General features: G+C 42.2%; 2 protein-coding genes across 3 annotated transcripts; one reads left to right on the plus strand and one right to left on the minus strand.

Annotated features, from left to right (window-relative positions):
- Window positions 1-29: 29 nt before the first annotated feature.
- cse1l (chromosome segregation 1 like) lies at window positions 30-21173 on the plus strand. The gene is made up of 25 exons (XM_004068469.3): window positions 30-135; window positions 2513-2605; window positions 2741-2883; window positions 3146-3247; window positions 3321-3466; window positions 3545-3635; window positions 3724-3831; window positions 6806-6898; window positions 6990-7157; window positions 7241-7370; window positions 7453-7518; window positions 11313-11515; window positions 11590-11674; window positions 12202-12263; window positions 12339-12475; window positions 13904-14007; window positions 14095-14192; window positions 14282-14432; window positions 14512-14720; window positions 15158-15255; window positions 15330-15415; window positions 15512-15593; window positions 16695-16841; window positions 18449-18680; window positions 20631-21173. Exons 2-25 carry the CDS (start codon window positions 2521-2523, stop codon window positions 20718-20720), a joined length of 2916 nt encoding a protein of 971 aa, XP_004068517.1. The 5' UTR covers window positions 30-135; window positions 2513-2520; the 3' UTR covers window positions 20721-21173.
- Window positions 21174-21648: 475 nt separating this feature from the next.
- On the minus strand, window positions 21649-25099 carry LOC101170667 (retinol dehydrogenase 10-A). 2 transcript variants are annotated; one of them, XM_004068470.4, is made up of 5 exons: window positions 24499-25088; window positions 22318-22416; window positions 22105-22250; window positions 21898-22029; window positions 21649-21824 (listed from the first exon to the last, which is right to left on the minus strand). In XM_004068470.4, the coding sequence occupies exons 1-5, from the start codon at window positions 24994-24996 to the stop codon at window positions 21725-21727; spliced, it is 975 nt and encodes a 324-aa protein (XP_004068518.2). In that variant the 5' UTR covers window positions 24997-25088; the 3' UTR covers window positions 21649-21724. The 2 variants fall into 2 exon arrangements, with proteins under 2 accessions (XP_004068518.2, XP_020558672.1); XM_020703013.2 differs by lacking the exon at window positions 22318-22416 and having other exon boundaries at window positions 24499-25099.
- Window positions 25100-25719: the final 620 nt, after the last annotated feature.

Here is a 25719-nt window from a genome sequence, read left to right on the forward strand (position 1 = left end):
GGCGTGTCCGCGGCTGGACATGAAATGTGCGCATGCGCCATACCCTGACCGCGCAGTTCCTTTGAAAGCTGGTGCTGCGAGCACGACTGTGTGGTGTGCTGTGACTTCACATCCTAGCCGAAAAACTCTGTCACGGTAAGGGGAAATGTTGGCTTATACGTCTGTTGGATCGTTGAATTTCAATCAAGACATACGGCTATCCCAATTATAATGAACTTAATGTAGCTAACTTTGTGGTTAGCTGTAAACATTAGCAGGCTAGCATTAGCCCGCTGGGTACCGGCTGATGGATCAGTCTATTCACTGGAGTTGGAGTATATGTAGTTTTTTCAATATACTTTTAAACAACACTGTAGATTTGACTTTTTTTTGATGGGGGGTAAACGTAATTGTAAAGAATGCACCTTGCTTTCTTTATTATTTTTCAATAACCAGTTGGAGACCACAGCGCCACACGTGTGTTAAACTTAAACCCTTTAGCTTGCTAGCTTAGTTGGACGTAGAATGGTCTGACCCGGACTCAGTTGCGGTAATGGAACGGGTTTTAATGTGTTATCTCAGTGGATATAAGCATTCGAGTCCTAACTCTATTGAGATATGACATATGTAAACTATCAGCTGACAATGAATGAGCAGCTTGAACACGTGCTGTTACAGTAAAATCATCTTTCACATACGTGGCGTTTTATTAAATTAATGCATGTAAATCCGTGTTCACTCACTCTTTCTAGTTATTAAGCATATTTTCCCAACGTCTGTGTGTGAACAGTCATAATGGAAAGGCTTTCAAATGAGATCAAGTTAATGCTCAAGTTATGAGGTTCTCATTGGAAGTGACAACAATGATGAGTCCATCAGAGGAACAGATCATCATGGTAGATGTTTAGGGACCAGATGGAGATGGTTTTAGGGGGATGATGTTAGGAAAAGGATGCTGAGCTTAGAGCTTCCAAGAAAGAGGCCTAGAGGAAGACTGAAGAGGATGTAGGAAGGAGGACACGATGGTTGTCTGTGCGAAGGAGGAGGATGCAGACCAGAGGGTTAGATGAGGGTAGATGCAGAAGTGACCCTTAACCTCTTCACTCTGTGTGTCGCTAATCTGCAATGTACCATCTAGGATTTGATTTACTTTAGCATCATCCTGAATGGGGAAAAAGCAAAACGTTTTTATATTTAATTGGAAATATATTGTAAGAAGAGTGACAAAGAACATCTAAGTGCCTCCATTAAAAAATTTAAACTTTCTTCCTTAAACCCATAATCCCTTTGCAACTTGTGCTTAAACAAGATTATATTTATCTATGTATTTATTGTATTATGATGCAGAGCTTGGGCATTTTAAATAGACATTTTTAACTCATTTTACCTAGTTACACTGCTCAGTTTTACAGTGATTCTAATAGGTAAAACAAAATGACACAAGTTCACATCCAACACTTTGACTTCAGGGTTTGTTCCACATTTTACCTGGTTGCTGTGATATTTTCATAGTTATAGTAAAGAAAAAAAGAAGGAAACGGCAGATGAATCTTTATATTGGTTCATGGAAACTTTTATACAATTTTCCCCCTTTTTTTATGTAATTCTATATGTTTATGTAATTCTTACATTGAAAATGAACTTATAGTAGTATTTTTTTCCTGGAAGAAAGAGAGTACATTTTTGGGATTTGATTAAATCAAAAGCAAAGTGTGCATCTTTTTTTAATGCTGGTTTTTCCTGTTAATGTACAGGATCAGTTATTTATGAATGTATGTTATAATTAGGGATGGGTGATGTATTGGTGCCGGTATCAGCCGATATTTGCATCATTTGCGTTCGATATTAAAACAATCTACCGACATTCTTCTGACTGTTTTCAGAAACGCTTCATTTTTTAAATGTATACTTGTTCCTAACAGATTGGGAAGCTTATGATTACAGTCAGAGTCTGTAATTGACTGTTTTCATATAAATATTTTTTTGATAGAGATGCATGTTGTTCTTAATAGATCCCTGGCAATTTGGAGTGTATGGTTTATAATTATGTCCAGTATTGAATAAATGAACTGAATGCTTACAGACATATGTGTATGAAAGTTTTAAAGTGATACTTGTTCCTTTGTTGTGTGTGTTTAAAAGGTCAAGTGCATTGTGATTGTCCAGTAAAAGAAAAGTTGTGCATTTCAAATAAAGAAACATAAAGCAAATCTAAACTTTGTGTAGACACTTAAGTATGGGCGAACATCGACTATCAGGCACGGTTGCAGGAAGTTATCGTATCCAAAAAAAAAAAAAATGCTTCATAGGTTAATTGGTTACTCTACATTGTCCTTAGGTGTGAATGTGAGAGTGAATGGGTGTGTGATTGTGGCCCTGTGACAGACTGGCTGCCTGCCTTCGCCCATAAGTGGCTGGGATAGGCTCCAGCAGCCCCGTGACCCCGAAAGGGAACAAACAGAAGATGAATGAATGGAAAAAAAAAAAGATGAATATTTCTTTTCACCACTGACCGTCTTTATTTGTTCTGTAGTGACTATCATGGAGCTCAATGATGCAAATCTCCAGTCCCTGACAGAGGTTCTTAGAAAAACATTGGACCCAGACCCAAATGCCAGGAGACCAGGTGGGCCTTTACATCATTACAGTAATGGTTAAATACGTTTATTTCTAAATGTATATCTGTAAGCACACAATAAGTATTTTTTGTAATGAAGGACGTGTTTTGGTTTTCTTTCTTTTCCCAACCCCTTCCTCTCAGCGGAGAAGTTCCTCGAATCAGTGGAGGGAAACCAGAACTACTCCTTGTTGCTTCTCACTCTGCTGGAGAAGTCGCAGGACAACGTGATTCGAGTCTGTGCTGCCGTCATGTTTAAGAACTACATCAAAAGAAACTGGAGGATTGTATGTTTTTCTGTCTTTACATCCAGCTCAACTCTGCTGGGATTTTACGTACACACACGTCATTCATAACATGGGAGGTTATTTTAATGTAGAATATCATTTGATCAAATATTTACTTTAAAATGTATATATAATTTCACCTTAACTTGATTATAGAAAAACAAATTTTTGCTGTGCCTAATGCAGTGAAGTAGTTTCTGTTTTGCCTGTTTGTCTGCTTCCTGTTTGATGTGTGAACCCTGCTGTGGTTTGGTTCTCAAAGGTTGAAGATGAACCGAACAAAATCTCAGAAGCCGACCGAACAGCCATCAAAGCCAACATTGTGAATTTGATGCTCAGCAGCCCAGAGCAAATACAAAAGCAGGTACGTTGGCTGAAAAGAGCTGAAGGAAGTGTTTACACGACTATGTGTGGTTACACGTGATGATTTTCTGCAGTTGAGTGACGCCATCAGCATCATTGGGAGAGAAGACTTTCCTCAGAAGTGGCCGGACCTTCTAACAGAAATGGTGACTCGCTTCAGAAGTGGAGACTTCCATATCATCAATGGAGTCCTTCGCACGGCACATTCCCTCTTCAAGAGGTGGGACTTTCCTCAGAGGCCGCTTTTCAATCTTTGATGCTGACATTTTCATCTATTGCTTTCATTGTTTCTCCATAGGTATCGCCACGAGTTCAAGTCCAATGAACTTTGGTCTGAAATAAAACTCGTTCTGGACACTTTTGCCCAACCTCTGACTGAATTGTTTAAGGTTTGTATTTTTCCTGTTGGTTTTCATCCGTCTGTCATAGCTCCACACTAGAATAAGGTTTTAATAAAGTGCTTTTTGTTTGTTGCAGGCCACAATTGAGTTGTGTCAAACTCATGCTACTGATGTCAACGTCCTGAAGGTCCTCTTCTCGTCCCTCACGCTCATCTCCAAGCTTTTCTACAGCCTCAACTTTCAGGTCTGCTTTAGATCATTACTGACTGTGGTTTTTTTTGATTAAATTGCTAAGAAAGTTAAGATTTTTGTTTGTATTTGTATTGAACCTTTGTAGAAAGTATTTGTTGGTCTGTGGTCACCGGAACTCTTTTGGTTAATTTTGGGGTTTGGGTAAAAATGGCTTCAATTCAAGTTCTGGTTTCTTCTATCCATCCCAAATATTTGTTATTGGGGAAAAAACAATAGACCCAAAAGAGATATGTAGCTTAAGGTAATTGTCTCCATCTCTCTTTACCCTCAGAAACTGTAGGTAAATGGACTGGTGGTCAGTTTTAAAGCAAGCTTGTTGGTTTTCCGCTGTTGTGTGATTTCTGTCCTGGTTAGTCGAGAGAGCTGAGCCAGAAAGCACAGCTCTCAAATGACTGTTCGATCTTTGTTTCAGTTAGGGCACAAATTGTCAAATTATTGCGTTAATCGCAATTAATTATAGACAAATTAGCACATAGTTTATTTTTTTATTGTCATAATTTAGTTTTAATCTATCGTTGTGTCCGAATTCCTTCCCTGCACTAGTGCACTACATAGTGCACTAAATAATGCGTTCACCATTTTCTAGTGCTGTCTGAATCTACAATTCCAAAATCCAGTGCCCTAGAAATTTCCCAGAAGTCTCTGCGAAAAACCAGTGTGCATCGATGCTCACTAGATCAGCGAAGATGGACCACAATGCATTGCGTTTAGGGGAGTGTCGATTATCTCATCACCGCACATTTTTTATTTTTGAAAGTTCTGCCTATGGTGCGTGATTGGAACTATAATAAACACATTAAACACGTTCATCTTTGCTGGTAATTTACTTTTTCTGCTAGTCCTGTGGTCAGACTTCAAGGGTTTCTGGGGGAAACCTTTTATTAATGTTGTCCTTCACTCCCTGCACCGCGCCTCTCTCTCCCTCTTGCTGGCGCGTGGCTCTCATCCCTCTACGCTGCACACGCTCCCTCTACTCACATATGCGCGGTTTCAGAAACACATCCTCATTCTACAACAGAAGTTTCCATCTAGCGAGGAAATACGACAAATTTACTGCGTTCTAATTATTCGTTTCCATTGTATTCATTTCCAGTACAACCTGCGTGCGTTCTTGAGTGAGCGACACGGCCGCCCGCCGGAGAATTATGTGTTGGGGGGGGGGGGGGGGGGTATTACTGTTCTCCTTCACTCTGTAACACCAAACATGAACACGCACTGTTAGATTTCCATGAATATCACTACATGTTTTGTTTGGGAACTATTTTTTGCAGCGCAAAGTTATGTGTCTGTGTAAACAAAGGCGGAGCCTCCTGCCCCGTGTTCTTCATGGGTGTCAGGCTTCATGGCTACTAGAAAAGTGACAAAGTTTCTGCAGTCTGTTTATTACTGGACAATATATAATGGGAGCCGGTTTAGCTCGTGCTGGTTTGCGGGGCCTTCCGTCCGTGAAACCAGGGTTCGAATCCGGGCTGCTCCCTATTCCCTTCTTTGCTTCTGTGCCGGTCCCAAGCCCAGATAAATTGAGAGGGTTGCGTCAGGAAGGGCATCCGGCGTAAAACATTGCCAAGTTAACCATGCGACTCATCCTCGAAAGTGAGGTTGTTTCGCTGTGGCAACCCCTGATGGGAAAAGCCGAAAGAGAGAAAGAAAATATATAATATTCTGAGAAGCTGTCTCTACCAGAGAGCACAGGTAAAGGCTCGCTTGTAGCTAGAGAGCGGTCCGCTGCAGAAGAATCAACACGCACCTCCAACACACGTGTGTGCACTCCTTCCTCCTACACACGCAGCGCTGACGCACACAGTCCTTCTACAAACACCTACATACCGTATTTTCACGACCAATAGGGCGCACGGGGTCATTGGGCACGGTCTCAGTTACGGGGGATTTTTCCATTTTTGACACATACAAAAGACGCACCGGGTGTTAAGGCGCGGGCACGTTAACGCCCCTTTGGACCCTCAGAGTCCCCAGAACAGGTTAATAAAATAACCAGTCTCTGTTCTTTTGAAGAAACTTTTTTTTTTTTTTGTTCTCCCTGAGTAACACAAGCTGAATGCTCACACACTCACCTCACGTTCACGCATCTCCATCCCTTCTTATCCTACACCCGCGCTTAGCGAAGACAGCGCTGCCGGCCTTCCAGCACATACACACACACACAATGGCTTGCGCGTCGCGTCTCCTTTCCTCTTTTCTTACACACGCTTAGCGAAGACACTGCTGCCTTCAGGACAAACATAAACACAGGCGTTAACCGCGACACCGCGCGGGTTAGGGTTGGACGGGCACGTTGTTGCTGTGAATGTGCGACTTTGTAGTTCTTTACAGAACTAACGCAAACAAGCCCACAATGCCCCACGGGGTTATATCTGTCCTATAAGGGGAAAAGCCAGGCGAGGTGTTCGTTCTCATGAACGAATGGGGTACGCAGGGAGCTGATGACATTAGACATAAACTGTGGAATTAGGTATGTCGACATGTACATTATGGGATGAAGAAGAAGTTTGTGGTCAACATTTTTTCGGATTGTTTAGAAAGGTGTTCCTAGTGTTTAATCTGTTAAATTAGAGCACTCTGGACCTAAAGGTTTTCTTCTTGTTTTGTTTTTTCTTAATGGTTTAAGAGTGTGGAAAACAAACCCCTTGTTGGTGTAAAAGTAAAATGTCATGAATTTAAAGGTAAATATCTCAAAATGAGCCTTTTTGCAGCAGTAATCAGGTTAAAATTGTTGTTTTAAAATAGACAGGTCACGAATAATTTATTCCACATAAACATTAGTCGCATGACATCCCTAATTCCAGTACTCCCCTATGGTCATGACCCAAAGAACGAGGTCCCCAATACAAGGCTGGAGAGAGGGTCGTCTGGGCGTCTTTGCCTGGACTTCTGCCCCCGCGGTCCTGGATGAGCAGAAGAGAATGGCTGAATGTTGATTTCTGACTGTTCTCTGCCTTTCCACTCAGGACCTTCCAGAATTTTTTGAAGACAACATGGAAACCTGGATGACCAATTTTCACGGCTTACTGACTTTGGATAACAAACTTCTTCAAACGGACGTGCGTCACGTTTCCTTTAAATGCACTAAGTGTTGAGATTTTCTTCTTTGGGACAAAAACCATTTTTGTTTGTCGTCCGTCTGTTCCTCAGGATGAAGAGGAGGCGGGTCTTCTGGAGCTGCTGAAGTCTCAGATCTGTGATAACGCTGCCCTTTACGCTCAGAAGTATGATGAGGAATTCCAGCCGTACTTGCCTCGCTTTGTCACTGCCATCTGGAATCTGCTGGTCTCCACCGGACAGGAAGTGAAATACGACCTGGTGGGTGCACTAGGCAACCAATGAAAACCCTCCAGTTTTTTGTATCATTGCTTGTGCTAACAATGTACCGTGTCTTGCTGCAGCTTGTAAGTAATGCAATCCAGTTCCTGGCATCGGTGTGTGAGAGGCCACATTACAAGAATCTGTTTGAGGACCAGAGCACGCTCACCAGCATTTGTGAGAAGGTCATCGTCCCCAACATGGAGTTCAGAAGTAAGTGGCTTCCCTTTGAGTGTTTAGGATCCAGATTCTTGTCTGCTCAAAGCTTCTTTTTTTTAACTCCATTCCTGATTAGGTGCAGATGAAGAAGCTTTTGAAGATAATTCAGAGGAGTACATCCGAAGAGATCTTGAGGGATCAGGTAATGAGTGATCTAGATTAACTCCCTTTTTTTAAATGTGTATCTATTTGAACATGTTCAGATGTCTTTAGTCCATTAGACTAAGTCAGGGGTCGGCAACCTTTACCACTCAAGGAACCATTTGGATCAGTTTCCCACAGAAATTAAAACACAGGGAGCCGCAACAGCCTTTGGAAAACCCGGTGTTTCCAGTGAAAAGTTCCTAGAGAGATTTTTCGTATCCCCTCTCATTTAATGGGTTCCGATGAGAAATATTTCCTGAGAGTCCACAAAACTAGCAAATATGTTGTAATTAACCAGCAGTTAATCTGATTCTCCTATAGATTATTTTCAACAAACAACTTTTTTTTCCCTCAGGATCAGGATGTGTTTGGGCTAAAGCTGCGTGTTAATTCTGGGATGTCTCGCCACATTTGAGACTTTGTTGTTTCCCAAATCCCCATTACATATCAATCATACTGGTAAAGTCGCAGAAAGCAAACAAATCTGCCCAGATGCCATTAAATGTAGTTTTTTTCAGGAACTTCAATTTTCTCTAAATTCTCCATCCTTGTCCTTCCTGGGTCGGAACATTGTTGGAATCGCACGCCGGCAGGAGTTGGTTGTGGCGGTGACACAGGTTGATGGTCACATAGAACTTCACTTAGAAAATGTCCACATTTAGATTTTTTTTTTTTTAATCTAATACTCATCCCGTAATTTTTTCTGTTTTTGTTTTTTAAAATTCTTTTTATGAACCTTTCTTGTTTACTGCTTGCCGACCGTAGTCGTCAGCACAGGGGGGCCGCTCGAGCGACGAGCAGCTCGCCTGGTTCTGACCCGCTCCTGTTTCCGACCCGCTCACAAAAGTATAGCATCTGGTCGACAGACGACCTGGAGAGGTTCTGCACGACAAGGCTTTTATTCACTTCTCGTTCAACCTCATTCAACATGTACCGTAAATTCCGGACTATAAAGCGCACCCGATTACAAGCCGCACCCACCCGTTTTCACGTGTTTAACTACTTTTATACATACACAAGCCGCGTCCGAGTACAAGCCGCATGTATTAGGCAACATTGTCGTCCTCACAAAACACGTCCTGACTCCCAGAATAAGTGTGATTCATCAGCACACTGTGGGTGGAGTCAGTTTTGCCTCAGGCTCATGTATTTGAATACACCTACATCTGTCAAACAGCATGCAGCTCTATTCTGTTCACAAGTTCCTCAGTTATGTTTTTTTTATTTTATTATTTTTTTTTACTTATTGACAATCTAGGTATCATACATAAAATGACAAACAGTAACCATATGATCAACATTACATCCCTCAGTTATGATGAGGAAATTTACATCCGCTATTCCCCATTTCCCATGAGTTTTAGGGGCTAAAGGCGGGGCCAATGCCCGGCTCGCCACACTGTTGTATGTGTTTAAGTATGAGCAAGTATCAGCCGTGCATGGAGGGGTGAACGGGAACAGCTCTCCCTCCGCTTGTGTTGCGGCAGCGTTATGGGAGTAACAGGGCTGGTTAAAAAAAACACACCAGTAAAATAAAGCGGCGGCGACTGAAAAGCGTGCGCCTCGGCACAATACGCGCGCCTCAGCGCGGCGCGTGCGTCAGAAGTTTCCTTTCACAACAAACACTGTTGCTCCGCGGACGCCTCTGCGCTCTGCGCTCCCGCGCGCTTCTTGTCTCTCCTTCCTATCTTCTCCGACAGTTCTGGCCAGGGCGGCTCCAGGGAAGAACGCTTCGTCCCCATTGCGCCGGTGGACGGAGCAAATCGTGTCTGTGCAAAGCAATCGGACTTAATACTGAACGTTTTGTTGATGAGGGGCGGATGCGTTGTTACGTGTGGGAGCCATCAGACTGACATCGGCCCCGCAGCTCTATGTGAACAAGCAGCAGAACATGTCTCCAGCTCACACGCGGCTGTGGGTCGGTGTGAGCTTTTCAATGCAAAATTCCGCTCAGTCCTTAGAAACCGTACAAACGATCACGTCGATTTGTGTTTCCAGTCGTGTCCCGACAAAATAAAGGCTGATGTTATTCCCACATATTTACGTGCAGCCAGCCGAGTCACTATGACTCAGAGGTAAATTCACTCCATGCGCTGTTCTCTCCGTCACGCAGCTGACCAGCTTTTCCAAACCCGTTGGTGATGGTGGATTTTTTCACGCTGCTTTAACGATTGCTTTTAACTTGAAAGCTTCATCATATTGTAGTGGCGATCACGTGCACGTTGGGTCTAATGGCACCAAAGGATTCTGGGATGCGGCCGGGCATGCGTGTTTTGTTTTGTTGAACCGTGACTGAAGTGTCTAAGACCTTAAGTCAAGTCCACGCTGTTTGGATGCTTAGAGTGTAACACTCAAAAAAACCATTTACAAGGTCTTCTGATGGTTACATTACCAAGGGGTTCCTCACCATGTAATGCAAGCCAACACACCCAGATACACACAAACAAAATAAACCAGCCACTACATCTGCTAGTCACAAAACGACGTTTTTATAATGACAGAAAACTGAAATTGTCTTTGACAATCCTTTGACCAAAAAAAACCCAGAAGAAACACAAAATACTCCCACAGGAAAACCCCTAATAAATAAACATCCTTTTTCCCGCAACAAACGAACCCGTTGAAACAAGAAGAAAGAAAAAAAAACAGAAAGAGAGATCCACAGTCAATAGTTCTCCGTCCGCTCCTGGTATGATGCAAAACAAAAAAATATTGAATAATCCGGTGGAAAAAAAAGTTCCTCCAAAACGGAAAAATGAAGTCTCAATCTTCACATGGTACCATGACTAAAAAAAAAAGTACATCCCAAAAAATGAATATAGGGTCGATCTCACCGCTTCCCAGAGGGAATCCAGAACTGCTCCTTCGGGTGCGCTCCTCCCGTCCAGAACGCCGCTTCCGGGACCCGGTCCTCCCGCAAGCGCTCCGCCAAGATGAAGGTTATATTTAATTAATCTCCCGCTATTCTTCCACTACTGTTGGATGAAAACGAAGGGATGACAAGCTGCGGCTGCAGACTTTCCGCGTCTGGCACCGCCACACCCCCCTCCTTCAGCGTCTGACGTCCCTCTTCAGCGTCTCCCGCTCCTCTTTTTTTTAAATCACCTCTGGTTTCCGCCTCTTATGAAGGTTCACCCAGTCAAAAGCCCCATAGTCAATGACGCCGATTTTCATATTCATAGGCAGTGTACACAGGATTTTTTTTGTTATAATTCCCACATTTTCTTTTCATATGCATTTTCCCTTTCGTTTCTCCTTATATTTTACATTTTCATTCATCATACTTTTCATTACTTTTTTCAATGTGACGGTGTCACAAGAGGTGTGTTGAAAAATAAATGACTTGCGCTTGGTGTTAGATAGAGAATTCAAACCATTCACTGAGTCTTTAAGTACGTGCACGGCGGCCGCCAATTAAAGCCATAAATTAGCCGCGTCACTGAATAAGCCGCAGGGCTGTAAGCGCCAGAAATAAGTAGCGGCTTATAGTCCGGAAATTACGGTACTGTCTTTTTGGAAGAACTTTCCATCCCATAACAGACTCTGGTCGCCGTTCACAGCTGTAGACATGCCCCCTCCGCGCGTTCACACTGCTCTGTCCTCCTGCCCGCTCGCGCCACCTGACTGTGTTAAAGGCACCACGACAATCTTAGAACATGTCAGTTATTTTACTAAACCACTGAGAGCCGCAGCACAGGCATGAAAGAGCCGCAGGTTGTCGACCCCTAGACTAAGCAGACATCAGCTTGTTTGATTTCTGGTGGGTAACATCAGTTTGTACTCTGCCCTCAGACATCGACACCCGCCGCAGGGCAGCGTGCGACTTGGTGCGGTGCCTGTGTAAGTTCTTTGAGGGGCCGGTCACGGCCATCTTCTCTGGCTATGTGAATTCAATGCTGGGAGAATACGCCAAGAGCCCAAAGGAGAACTGGAAGCATAAGGATGCTGCCATCTATCTGGTCACGTCTCTGGCATCCAAAGCCCAAACACAGAAGGTAGTCTGTCCACGTGAGGCTGATGTGTCTTCTGTAACGACATTACAACACTTTTTAAATGTTTTTGCTGACAGCACGGAATAACTCAAGCCAATGAGATGGTGAACCTAATAGAATTCTTTGTGAACCACATTCTCCCAGATCTCAAGTCCTCCAATGGTAAGAGTGCTTTTCCAGATTAGCTGGTAGCTTTTATTAATGGATGTCTAGAATTAAATCAAGGAGACATATTTTCTCCCCAGTTATTTATTCTAATAAACCGTTTTCTGTTCTTAATTTTAAACCTTTAACATTGGGGGTGAAATGCTTTAACTCTTTGACCATTTATGCAATCAACGGGAGTCAGCTGTTTTACTGCGTAAACACGTCTCTTCTGTTCTGTAAAGTTTTGCATTTCAGCTCAAAGCTGCTTTTCTCCTCCGAATTACGTTAATTGCGTAAAGGTTACGGTAGCTGAAATAATGTAAATAGTGGAGCTAATGCCTGGGTATGAAAGGGTTAACTATAACTGCCCGTTTCTTTATCAGTCTTCTAAAAAATGATCAGTTTAGTGAGTTTGCTAAGGAGAAATAGAAACTCTTTAGTCAGAACTTTGTTCTATAATTCTAGTATTTCTTTTCCGTTTTGCAGTTTTTGTATCGTGAAATCAACCTTTTGTGACTTTTCGTACTTTCCTAATCTTCTAGTGAATGAGTTCCCAGTGCTGAAGGCAGACGCCATCAAATACGTCATGATCTTCAGAAGTCAGGTAAGAAGCTGTCGTTTTCTGATGGTCTGATGTGAAGTGAGATGATCCCTCCTGACGGTTTCTGTCTCCGGTCAGCTTCCCAAAGAACATCTGCTGCAAGCCGTCCCTCTGCTGATAACGCACCTGCAGGCCGAGAGCACAGTGCAGCACACCTATGCTGCCCACGCTCTGGAGAGGCTGTTCACCATGAAAGGCCCCAGCAACCTCACTCTGTGAGTGTCACAGACACAAGTCCATGCCTTTTGTTTTGAAACATACCAGTCTATGGAGCTGGTTAGCAATCCAGGTTTTGGTTGGAGTTTGGTACCGGTTTCTGAACGAGGCCTTTTTCCATCATAATTTTAAATAGTTATGTGCAACAGGATTAGAAAAGGTTTTGTCTTAGAAACTTACCGTATTTTCACAACCATATAGGATGATAGGGCGCAGTGTCAGTGACGGGTGCTTTTTCTGTATTTAACAAATACAAAAGGCGCACCGGGTTTTAAGGCGTGGACACGTTAAAACATACCGGTAAAACACGCACGCTAATGTGTGTTTTTTTTTAAAAGGCAGTGGGAGCAAAACTGAGTTTATTTTTGTATTTTCTCAGTCATCTGTCAGCATCCAAAAATCCATCAAAGTCCTCATCTTCTGTATCTGGAATGAACAGCTGGGCTGAATTTCTATCAAACACGCCAGCTTCCCTTTCCTCGTCCTCAGATTCCACTCTTACTTGTTAAAGAAACGAGAACAAAAAGTAATCAACTCATCATATCGGTTAGCATTTGTGATCAAGAATTGCTGAATGTTTTTTGGTGCTGAATGTCACTTAAATCTAGCGTGCAGCCTTTACTAACTCACTGACATAAACAACATTCACATTGACCGGAGTATTGAATAAAAATTATTCTTCAGATACTTAAAAGAATTGAGGAATGTGGTCAGTTCTTAAAAAAAGAATCTAGCTCGATGCTCAGCCTGTTTTTACGTCTTTAATGTTTACGTGAAATAATGAATCAGAAGAAAGGTTACAATACACCTGCATCAGGTATGATGCAGCTTTGACTTCTGGATCTCTATAAATACATTTTTACATATTCATTTTCAGTGTTGAGATTCTGTCTGAGCAGAAGTCCCGCACTGATCTGTTGAGACAAATAACAGTTTATTTTCTGTTTGAGCTATAAATACTTTCCAGAGTGAGTCAAAGTTGGATTAGGGACTCTTCATCTTGTTTTGCTGTGGCTTTTTTTCTGTGTTGATTTACTGTGCATCACATGCTTTTATTTTGAAAAGTATTTGACATCCAGTAACTACTAATCCAGTGAATATCTTTTTATCTTAATCTGCTCAGTGCAGGTTTTTATTTCATGATAACTTTTGCTTTGGTGTGAGCTCTTTGAACTATTAAAATGGTTTTATTTTGTATTTTCAGTTTTTTTATGGATGGATGGATATTTAAAACTAGTTTTGACCGTTTCCAGGATGCAGGCGTCTTGTGTGGTTAAGCTCCGCCTCAATACAATCTTTTCTGGGGAGCAAAGCTCCTGATGGACGCGTTCAACAGGCCGTTAAACCCCCCCTCATTGAAGATAAACCAGGGAAACATGGACCTTTATTGACGTTTTTGGCTCTCATTTGTCCTTCTGTGTTTTCAGAATCTCTTCTGCAGAGATGGCACCTTATATAGAGCAGCTGCTCACCAACCTGTTCAAGGCCCTGACCCTCCCAGGGTCTGCAGAGAACGAGTACATCATGAAAGGTAAACGTCTTCTGTGTGCACGCTGACTCTCTCAGACCCACAGTAGTCCATGCTCTCACGGCTGTCATTTCTTCTTCGTTGGTGAAGCTATAATGCGAAGCTTCTCGCTGCTCCAGGAGACTATAGTGCCCTATATTCCCACTCTGATTGGTCAGCTCACTCACAAGCTCCTCCTAGTTAGTAAGGTAAAGAAAGCATTGCTGGGTATTGGATCGATATGCAGCTCATGTGTTTTGAATGCATGAATCAAGTCTTTCATTGTTTCTCTTTTCAGAATCCCAGCAAGCCTCATTTTAATCACTACCTGTTTGAGTCTCTGTGCTTGTCTGTGAGGATCACCTGCAAAGCTAACCCGACGACAGTCAGCAGCTTTGAGGAAGCCCTCTTCCCCGTCTTCACGGAGATCCTTCAGAATGATGTTCAGGGTTCGATCCTCCTCCTGTCAAATGAGCTTCTCTTCGTCACGCGGTTGTGTCATTTTCTTCCCCCTTTTTTCTTTTGCAGAATTTCTTCCGTATGTGTTCCAGGTGATGTCTCTCCTTTTGGAGATCCACTCCAACTCCATCCCGTCTTCCTATATGGCCTTATTTCCCCACCTGCTGCAGCCGGTTCTGTGGGAGCGGACGGGAAACATCCCCCCTCTGGTGCGGCTGCTCCAAGCTTACCTGGAGAAGGGAGGAGCCAGCATCGCCGCTTCAGCTGCTGATAAAATAGTATGCCGTGTTTCTGTTGTTTCCTGCCATGAATTGGGCCTGCATGACGTGAGGAAAACTTGTGATATTAGTGATCCACATTGTGACTTGAGATGTAAGAACAAGTGGCAAAACAAAAACAATGTGCATCATTTCTATTTCACTTTTGATCCATGTCTACATAGGTGGCGGGCTTCAAACATAAAAGGGCTCCATCTGATTGGTCAAATGGGTTGTATTTGATTCGTCAAATTCTTCAAGCACGAGATATTACGTTTGCAAACATTTAGGTTGACCATTTATCGCAGTTTTTGACGATTTATAGTGCAGGCCTACCTGGAATATGTCTGTTTGTACTTTTTATCGACAATTCTTTAACATCTGCATGAACTGGAAAAACGGACCTGTTGGTCGCTGATGTGAAACGTTTTCCCGCTTCTCTCGTGTTTCCCTTCAAGCCCGGTTTGCTCGGAGTTTTCCAGAAACTGATTGCTTCCAAAGCCAACGACCACCAGGGCTTTTACCTTCTCAACAGCATCATAGAGAACATGCCTCCGTAGGTCTAATACAATTCACGTTCTCCAATTTGAAATCTGAGGAGTTGTTGACTTTTTGGAGTATTTTTCTCAGGGAATCTATCGGTCAGTACAGGAAACAGATCTACATTTTGCTTTTCCAGAGGCTACAAAGCTCTAAAACCACCAAGTTCATCAAAAGTCAGTAACATCTCTCTTTTTCCTTCTATTTTGTTGTTTCTGGTCTTTTTTGTTTTTTTTTTGCAACCATATTTGACTGTTTTTATGTTCTTAAAGGTTTCCTGGTGTTTATCAACCTGTACTGTGTCAAATATGGAGCAATCGCACTTCAGGAGATCTTTGACAGCATCCAGCCAAAGTAAAGCCTTTTCCTAATTTTCTCATCATTTCCGTTTATTAAAGTAGTTTTCTCGCTAATGTCTTTCACAAATGTGGAAAATGAAACCCTAAAGGACTATTTAAACTTTTACTGCCACATTTCTTTTCACATTCAAAGTCCCAAAAATCAAAATGAGTAGAAGTTCCTGGATTTATTGTTAAAAGTAAAGAGTTTAATCCTCTGTAAATGTTAAAATGTTCTTTGCTGAAGAAGCTGAACCCTCCCACATGTTTGTCGGTGTGCTCTTTCTTCACCGTCTGGTTTAAGGATCAAACGGGATGAAAAGCATTTTTAATTTTATTGAGACATTTCTAACCCTGTAAAGCCCACTACATCCAATTATTAACTTTTATTTTTATTTTTTTCTTCCAAGCACGGGGGTTGCGCCCCCTTTAAATTAGCGCCCCCTTTTAAATTTGCGCCCCGGCAATTGCCTGTATTGCCCGTGCCAGAAACTGCTACTGAATATAGATGCTATTAATATTGGTATTAAAGTTGATCCACACATTAAAAAAAAATTAACAAATTTTGCTTTATTTCAAAACAGCAAGTAGTAACTAAAAAAAAAACATGTTTTATTCCCCATAATTGAGAATTAGAGCCACCATAAAAGAAGACGAATTAACAAACTCACGAGGACTAAAGTCATATAATTGGGACAAAAAATGTATGCTTTCAAAAGTCATCATTTTACACAAAAATAAAAATGTTACATTTTGCTTTTTTAACAAAGACTATCAAACGTTACCTGCGTAATTTAATTTGCAGACACTTTAGAGAAATTGGATGGACATCAATCTGCTTAAGAATCCTGCAGAATCTGCTTTATTTTTTTGTCAATTTACAACTTTAATTTCATGAAATTACAACTATGTCTTGGAAAAAGCACAACTTTTAAAATTAGAAATGCCCATATCAGATAGGATGTGGATGTTTAGAGCTTTGGGCATCTGCTAATATCAAGGTTATCTGTGTGTTTGGATGAACATTTTGACAAAAACATACACTTTTCCACACGTCTGCATGGATGAGTTGACAAAAGGTGACGACAAACCCATTTGAAGTTCTCTTGTATGGCAGAATGTTCGGCATGGTGTTGGAGAAAATCATTATTCCGGAGGTTCAGAAGGTTTCTGGAACCATTGAGAAGAAGATCTGTGCTGTGGGCATCACCAAGATCCTGACCGAGTGTCCGGCAATGATGGACACGGAATACACCAAACTCTGGTGAGACATCGGTTCAAATGCAGCCGTTTTTATCCAATTTCTACAGCAGTGTTTTTCAACCTTCTTTGAGGCAAGGTACACTTTTTCCTTGACAAAAATCCAGCAGCCAAAAAAAGAAAAAGAAACTTTGTAGTTTGTCTTGATGTAAAGTCCCTCCAGTTTCTCGCGTAAACATTTGAGGCCGTTTTCCCTAAAAGTTGTGATAGTTTTCAGTAATATTTATTCATCTTCTAAACCCATTTTGTCCCTTTCGGGGTCACGGGGCTGCTGGAGCCTATCCCGGCCACCAATGGGCGAAGGCGGGGGGAAATCCAGGACAGGACGCCAGTCTGTCTCAGGGCTGCAAATCACACAATCAATCATTTCAACTAAATTAGTGTCAAGTTTGCCCAGGTTTTTTCCCCCTCCAGTTTATTAAAATGCTTTTTTACTTCTTATAATCTTATAATACTTATAATCCCAGCATGCTTGATAATTTTTAGACAAAAAAGACCAACTGTGTGATGTCCCGCGGCACACATGAGCATCTCTCACGGAACACGCGTGTGCCGCGGCACGCGGGTTGAAAGACACTGCACTAAAGGATTACATGAAATCTTTTTTTTTTTTTTTAAATCTATGGCAAACCTTTGTGAGATTTGAGGGTTTCTGAATCCATCCTGCCTTTCAGCCTGATGTTTGACGGTTGGTGGATAATTAACTGCATGTCTTTAAACAGAATAGGAAATACAGCTGAAATCTATGGGAATGTTGACGTTAGAGACTGCAGCTTAGCTAATGGACACTAGGCTGTCATTTCTGACATGCTGTCTGCTAACGCATCCATTAAGGACAGAGGGGGGAAATCCTCCTCATCTCACCTAATTAAGCTTTATTAAACTCCAGCATTGAACTCACAACATTTGGCTTACAGGAAGGCTCTCCGTATCAATCAGAAGTATTCTAACTTCAATAAGATGCTCCCCATCAGCTTTTCTAATCCATTTGAATGTATTTTTTTACCTTCCGTTGGCAGAAGCCAGACACTCCTCTGTCTGGGGCAAAAGTTACTCAAGTTGGTGGCAAAGTCTGATTTATTTTATTTTTTTTAACTTTAGATTTGTTTAGCATCTCACAGGTCTGAGAAAGAATGATGCAACTTATTCCCCACAAAGTGAAACTCAAAGAAAGACATCCGCTCCTGCAAATGAATCAAACAGTTTTTTCTGGTGGTTGATATTGATCTGACCAGTCCGTTGCATCACACCTCTGCTTTAGCCAAAAGTATTGTGTTGCTGCATTTCAAATGTCTGATTTAAATTAAAACTAAATGGCAGACGGTGAATACTTATCTGGCCCAAAGCGCCTGACGGTAACCGTCCCGTTCACATTCACACACTGATGGAGGCTCCTCTGCTGAACACTGGCACCAACCTATAACCACCAGGACCCATGTGGGGCTCGGTGTCCTGCCCAATGACACTTCAACACATGGGTGGGCGAGGCGGGAACCGAACCCGCGATCCTCCGACTAGAGTTCGGCAGCTCTACGTGTAGAGAGTGAAGGAGAGGGAGAAATCCTGAAGTTTTTCTAGTTGTTGTAGTTTTCCTCTGTGCTCTTTCACCAGGACCCCGCTGCTTCAGGCTCTCATCGGTCTGTTCGAGTTACCAGAAGACGACAGCATTCCTGACGACGAGCACTTCATCGACATCGAAGACACACCGGGATACCAAACAGCCTTTTCACAGCTGGCCTTTGCTGGAAAAAAGGAGCATGATCCCATTGGGGATGCAGTGGGCAATCCAAAAATCCTTTTGGCCCAATCACTCCACAAGCTCTCTACGGCCTGTCCTGGACGGGTAAGGTCATCCTGAACAGGTTCTTCTTTAATCCCGTTTGGAGGTGGGTGGGGGGCAGGTTCAGTGGTGCTCAAGAAAACACAACGCCATTTGTTTGTAGGAGTAGAGCTCTGAACAATGTTGTTTCTTCGGTTTTTACATTAGTCTCAGTAGATTGTGGATGCATTTAGTTTCCCCCTTTTGTTGCATTGTTGGTTTGTTCCGCTAAAGCTTGCTGGTTTATTTTGAAAGTCGTGTCATAGGAGGCAAGTCCTGATTTTTTTTTTTTTTTTTTTCACATTCCAAGTCATTTGTTTTAAAGTATCTGCCAATAGACTACCTCACTGATACTTTTGTAACGCACTAAAAAATGAAATAAATGCAAAATAAACACATCAAGGTTTTCACCTATTTTTTTATTTTATTCACTTTACTTGATCATTCTTCATCGCTTAAACAGGGCAGTTCAGTGAAGAAGAATGAACAATACCGTACAAATAGTGCAACTATCAACTAGAAAAAAAATAGTTAATTATTAAGTAGTGAAAAAGGGGATTGCAGTTTTAGTATCTTCAGAGCTATTGACCGTTTTTGATTACCGGTAATTATGACCCCTATGAAAAGTTCTTCAAAAATAAAAATTAGTTTCTTCCAAAATCGTAGTATTTTCCCTCTGATCAATTTAACCATCTCCGTTTTGGTTGTTTTTAAGACATTGTTGCTTTTATTATTTTTCTTCTCATTTTTTTCCCAGAGCTTGCTCTTTGTAGACGGTCCCTTGGCAGCCTTTTCACTGTCTGCAGCACAGAGATCTATTCTCATAAAAAAGAAACGGAAACCTGATCTCTTTTCTGTCGAACTGCCTTTGTAGGTCATTGTTTGGGTTGAGTTCTGTTTAAAACATTTAAGAGTTTTTGAGCCTCAAAATCAGAAAGTGCAAATATCTTGCCAACTTAATCGAACCGTCTTTGTGTTCCTGCTGCTCAAACTGTCGTATTCTGCTGCGCTGTACACCGATAAAATGTTGAGATCCGTTCATGAAATGCAGACTACAGTATTTCTCTGTAATGGTAAGCTTGACATTCGATTCTGATGGAGTCTGAAATGACGTGATTGGGCCCAATTTCTGATTATGTGATCGGATAGTATTCTGTTCAGATTTTTAAGGCAAGTTAATGATTTTTTTCTTTTTTTTTTTTGTACATCCATCATTTTTTTGCCTCGAAGACCGTTCCAAACGTTATTGATGTGATCCTGACCAATACTTATGGAGCCCCCCAGGTACAAGCTCTGTTACCGTGTGCGCTCCAGAGGAGGTCCGCAGTCCGTCTCAGAACTGTGTCTCCCGGGAGATTTGTATCTCCAGGCAGAGGCAGCTGTTGAGGGAACAGTCCTGAGAAACCGTGCAAACAATCGTGTGAATTCGTGTTTCCAGTCGGGTCCAGGCAAAATAAAGCCTGATGCTATTCCAGTTTAAGTTCATCCACAGCTGAATGTTTTTAGCACTTATTAGCTTAATCCTAACCCTCTTTTGGGTCAGTTCTGCCAATAATAAAGAACTGGCCGCATGGATTAAAAAAATAGATAAGCCAACAAGCACTTAATGATAATCCTAACAATAATAATAAGAAGTTAGAAGTTCTTCTCGCTGTATGCCACAGCTTTGTTTACAACGGAACTCACCATTTCTTCTTCTACGGTCGTACCGTTATTTGTCCGGTCCAGTCACTATTATATATGTCATCTGACCAACTCGCAGCCAATCAAATAGTGTGACATCATCATTAGTCGCAGGCCCCCCGAACCCTTATTGCAGGCAGAACACCGTCATGTGTGAATCCAAACTCCCAACGGTTTTTACAATAAGTCTGGATAATGTCTAGTATTACGATAAAGTGTGTGTCCAGTTTCTCTCATGTTACTCTGCAGAGAAGACATTAAATCTGGATTTTCTCTTTGTCTGTGGTGCAGGTTCCCTCCATGCTCAGCACCAGTCTAAACGCAGAGGCCCTCCAGTTCCTGCAGGGCTATTTGCAGGCAGCCACGGTCCAGCTGGTCTGAAGATCTTAACAGCCGGAAGGACACCTGAGCTCCCAGGACACTTCAGAAAAATGGATGATCGCAGATAAATTCCTTTTTTTTGGTCTGAACTGAAGGCGTGTACACTGAGGGGACGTTTTAAGGCTTTTTAAGACCAAAATGGGTCAACGGTAACATCTTTTCACTCTGCTCCCTCTTCTGCTGCTTGCAAAGATTTAGCTAATGTTAGGTGGGCAGGTAGGAGCAGACATGTCATTTTATTTCAGGAGCAGCAGGGAAACAGCAGTGTAGTGCTGCACCGAACACCTAAATCAGGAGGAATAACTTCTCTAATGTGTTTGTTTCTTTTTATGATTTTTGAAAAATACTTGGAAGCTTAAAAAAGATGTTTTCTGTTGCATGTTTTCCTGGGATTTGTTGATGTTTCCCTGCACTGTTTGTTATTGTGAATAAAAAAGAGGCACTTGTGTAGAAGTTTTTGTGTTGTGACGCCTTTCTGCTTTAAATCTATCATTAATCTAAAAAGCATCTAGGTTGAGGAAAAGTAGGGGTAATAATGATCCGTTTAAACGATTCGATCCATATCATAATTTGTGGTTGCTGATCCGATTCCTAGTCGATGTTTGTTCATTTCAGTGACCTAAAATGGATCCAGAACATCTTTAGCCCAAACTTCAACCAGTGAGACTCTGAAAGAAATACCTGCTACTGAACATTAAAGGGGAAGTTTTCCAGATTTCCTGCAAAATAATCAAGTGTAAATTAAATATTAGCACAACCTCTACCATGTCTCAATCCAAAAGGTATTTTTGAAGATCATCAATTTAACTATTTTTTTAATGGTATAGTTTGATTCAGTTCTGCCTCAGATTGATCGTTGGACTAGAAACCGATTAGCCGTTACACCCCTGGTTAAAAAATGTAAACGGAAGGATTGCAACAACACGACTTTTCCTTGAGATGCCTTTTATTCTGAAATGCACACAACCTTCCTCCGATAGCTTACGTTGCTTCTTAGGCTGAATTCAGGTCACTTTGGTCTCTGTCCTGTTGATGAACGGCAGCATGCACTTGTCTCCTCCCATGAAGCGATATGTTGCCAGGTTTGCCTCCCATGGCAGCAGTCTGCTCACAGAAATGACTACAAATCAGAAAAATGTTTTCCTGCAGCTTCCTGCAGGACTTCATGGAGACTCACACTCTTGCGAGGAAGGGGATGTATATGAGGCGAGGAATGCAAACCATCTGCTGTTCCCCTAAAATGGCCTTCATGGATTCCTGGACGGTGTAGAGAGGCTCCAATGGAGGGATGAGACTCCGAAGCTCTTTTCTAGTAGATGCCAAAAAAAAAAAAGTCTTACTCTGGTGCTGCTAGTTGAAGTAGCTCTTAGTGAAGAGTTCTCACCTGATTTCACAGCCTGCAAACATCCCGTTGTTTACAATATAAGGACACACTAAGGTGGTTTTGATGCCCCCCTGGTTCTCTGCTTGCAGCTCAAGCGCCAGGGACTCGTGGAATCCAACAGCACCAAACTTAGATGCACAATAATCCTGAAAGAAAAAAACAATCAATGTAGAGGGAACATCTGACCTTTAGGTCACTCTCCACGCCACGGACCTCCACACAGGACGTGGTGAACAGCCCCAGAGCGCTGGCAATGGTCACGATGTGGCCGTGGTTTCTTGCTTTCATCTGAGGCAGGAAAGCTTTGGTCATCTGTCGGGTGAGATGATGCAGCGTCAGTAAATCCTGTTGTCATGAATGGAGGCAGCATTTCATGGTCACTTGTTTACTTGATAAATGTCATTGTAAAATTTTGCTATGGGACATTTACAAAAGGATAAATACTCTAACTTATCTTTTAAGGAAACCTGGATTAGAGAGAATCAAACTACCGGTATACTGAATTTAAAAAGCTAAATTTTTATGCTTTTTAGAACGATAAACATGTTTATATAAGGAAACTAAAAGCAATAAAACACTTCATGATGCAGCTGCCAGTGGTTTTAAAGTGAAAATTTTAAGTGAAAAGTAAAAGCACAATGGCAGAAAAGATCAAATCCATCTCTAAAAGCTAAAAAAAACTTTCCTCTATAAATTTAGGAAATATTATTTTCATCAAAAAGTACTTTTACTTTACCCTCTTCATCAAAGTCTGCAGTGGGCATTTCCAAATTTATCGACAATTTGTAAATGAAACTGCCTGCATGGGAGCTATAACTGTTAGCTATAGAACCGAAGCTTTCAGGCCTTTTAACCCTTGTGCTAAATGACCCCACCGTTACATTGACGTGTTATCCCTACCATGACAAAGTCGGATAACCCTGTTGCAATCCTAGGCACTTTAACGTTGGGAGTTGGGTCATCTAGACCCACTAGACAGTGCTCTGTGTCACAGTGATCTTCACTGGTGTCCATGGATTACATGAAATCTTTCCACCTTTATCCACCTTTGTCATGGTAGGGAGAACACGTCAATGGAAGGGTGGGGTCATCTAAGATAGCACAAGGGTTAAGATTTTTGAAGTGGACAGTCCCTGAAAGTTACTGTATGTTGGATGAACTCATCAAAACCTGTTTGTTTTCCCTCAGTAGTCTGAACTCACTGGTGAGTTTGCCAATCACAGCAGCTATTTACAATGACATTGGAGTAACCGATCCCCCAATTAGCATAGTTTTCATTCAAAATTCATCGTGAATAATCAAAAAGTGTTATGACGCATAACTGTGATACCCCTTTGAATAAATCCTTGGAAATTTGTGTATAGTTTATAGCTTTTAGTCATTTTTTCATTGTTTTGACCTTGTCTTTCTTTCTTTGTGGATTTATTCATGTTTGATGTTCGTTCTTATGTTATAAAACATAAGAACTGTTTGATCTCAATTTTAATGGTTGTTGCAGTAAAAAAAAAGAAAAGAATTAAATGTGGAATCATTGTGTATCCATCCATCTATCCATCCATCCATCCATCCATCCATCCATCCATCTTTCTCCTTTTAACCATGACCGCGAGGCATTCCCAAGCCAGCCGAGAGACGTAGTCTCTCCAGCATGTCCTGGGTCTTCACTGGGGCCTCCGCCCAGTGGGACATGCCCGGAACACCTCCCCAAGAAGGCGTTCAGGAGGCATCCGGACCACATGCCTGAGCCACCTCAACTGGTTCCTCTCGATGTGGAGGAGACGCTGTTCTACTCTGAGCTCCCCGCAGATGACGAGTTATTGTGTAATTTAATCAAAACTATTTCAGCGACATAAGAATATAGGGTTTTACTAAAATGACGGATGTGTATTATTGCCACAAAAAACGTTTTAAAGATGAATTAGTAGAGATTATCATAAAGCAGAACTTGGAAGTATAGGCCTCGAACTACTAAAGGTTAAAAGTTAAACATCCTCTGAAGCACTTAACTTTATTTCTTTATCTTTTTAAATGTCAATTCTTTAAATCTTGGAAAAAGAAAAGATTCTAAAAGCATTATTTGCACAGAAAACAGGACTTTCATCTGTTTTCATAATGTTTGTTTCATTTTGTGCCACGAGATACACTTCCAGCATGAAGAGCTTAGATAGGACACTCTAAGCCTTTATTTAACTACTTCATTATTTTTATTATTATTATTTAACCTTTTAAGGTGTTCTGTGTAGTTTGTGTTACTCTGGTCTCTTCACACACACGTGCACAAATAATGACCCAAGATCCCCCACCACCCCGGCACAGATGTAAATGGAAGTTACATAATCCACACAAACATAAGTGCGCATTCGAGTGTGCGTAAGGGCGCGCGCTCGAACTCACCCAGAACAGCGCGTGGCAGTTCACCAGCAGAGTCCTCTCCAGCAGCTCGTCTGGACAGTCCAGCAGCCTCCGTCCGGCCACCACCCCCGCGTTGTTAACCACCATGGTCACATCCCCCACCTCTGCCCTCACCCTGTCCGCGGCCTCGTAAATGTGCTCGCGCTTGGACAGATCCACTGTGTACGCGTGAACCTTCACGCCCAGGTCCCGTGCGAGTCGAGCGGTGTGCTCGTTGGCGGCCGTGTCGCAGTCCCACAGCACGAGCTGCGCCCCCTCTTTGGCAAACTCCAGCGCAAAGAGGCGCCCCAGCGCGCCCCCGGCCCCTGTGATCAGACACAGCTCCCCCTCTACGGACTTCAGCCTGGGCGGGAGCAGGGTCTGGAGGACGGCGCACAGGATGGAGTAGGACAGGTCCAAGAGCATCAGCAGCAGGTCCACCAGGACAACCATAGCTGCTGGGGCAGCAGGCAGGAATTTAAGAGCCCACGAACAGAACATGAGGAGCGCAGAATCAGTTTGTCTGCGTGACGCGGGCTTGGATGTCCACTTTATGTAACAGAGTGGATTAAAGCTCTCACTGATGAGCTTGTTGTCTGATGGACTGGAAAACCTGTCAACGTGGATTCTGCTGCTGAGACTAGAACGCCTCTGCAGAAAAAAACGTTTTCCTCTGTGCTCTTTTCTGTTTGACGTTTCATGAGGAAATGTTGAATTTTTAAAGCTCCAAATTACAAACAGGCTTTGTACCTGTTAGAAAGTTATTCCACCTGATCAGAAAGAGATTATTCAGCTCAGTGTATGCATATTTATCTTGTTTACATTTTAAAGTTTTACTTTTGTTTAAAAGAGTGGCATCAAATTTTTTTGGTACTGTCTTGTGATGTATCTCTGAGTTTTATATTCTGCAGAGAAAAAAACCTGCTGAAAAACAGTTTTAAATGGAGTCAAGCCAGAATATTTTGAATCTGTTGCTGGCGAAAAGGCGAAAACCTCAGGGATGCTATTAAGCTTCTGGGTTATTCTTTGTTTTCATTCAGCCCTTTTAGGTGACTCTCCGAAATCATACTGCAGGTGAGGTGGTTGCGCTGTATGTGGTTGTTTGATGCTTTGCTCTTCGGCGATTATTGTCTGAAAGGAACTAACTTCTGCAATTAGGGCTCGTGCTAGGATCTGGATATTCAAATAATTGGGCTTGTTATACCAGAAAAGAAACTGCGCTCT

Source organism: Oryzias latipes, chromosome 5 (genome assembly GCF_002234675.1).
Source record: "Oryzias latipes chromosome 5, ASM223467v1".
NCBI lineage: Eukaryota > Metazoa > Chordata > Actinopteri > Beloniformes > Adrianichthyidae > Oryzias > Oryzias latipes.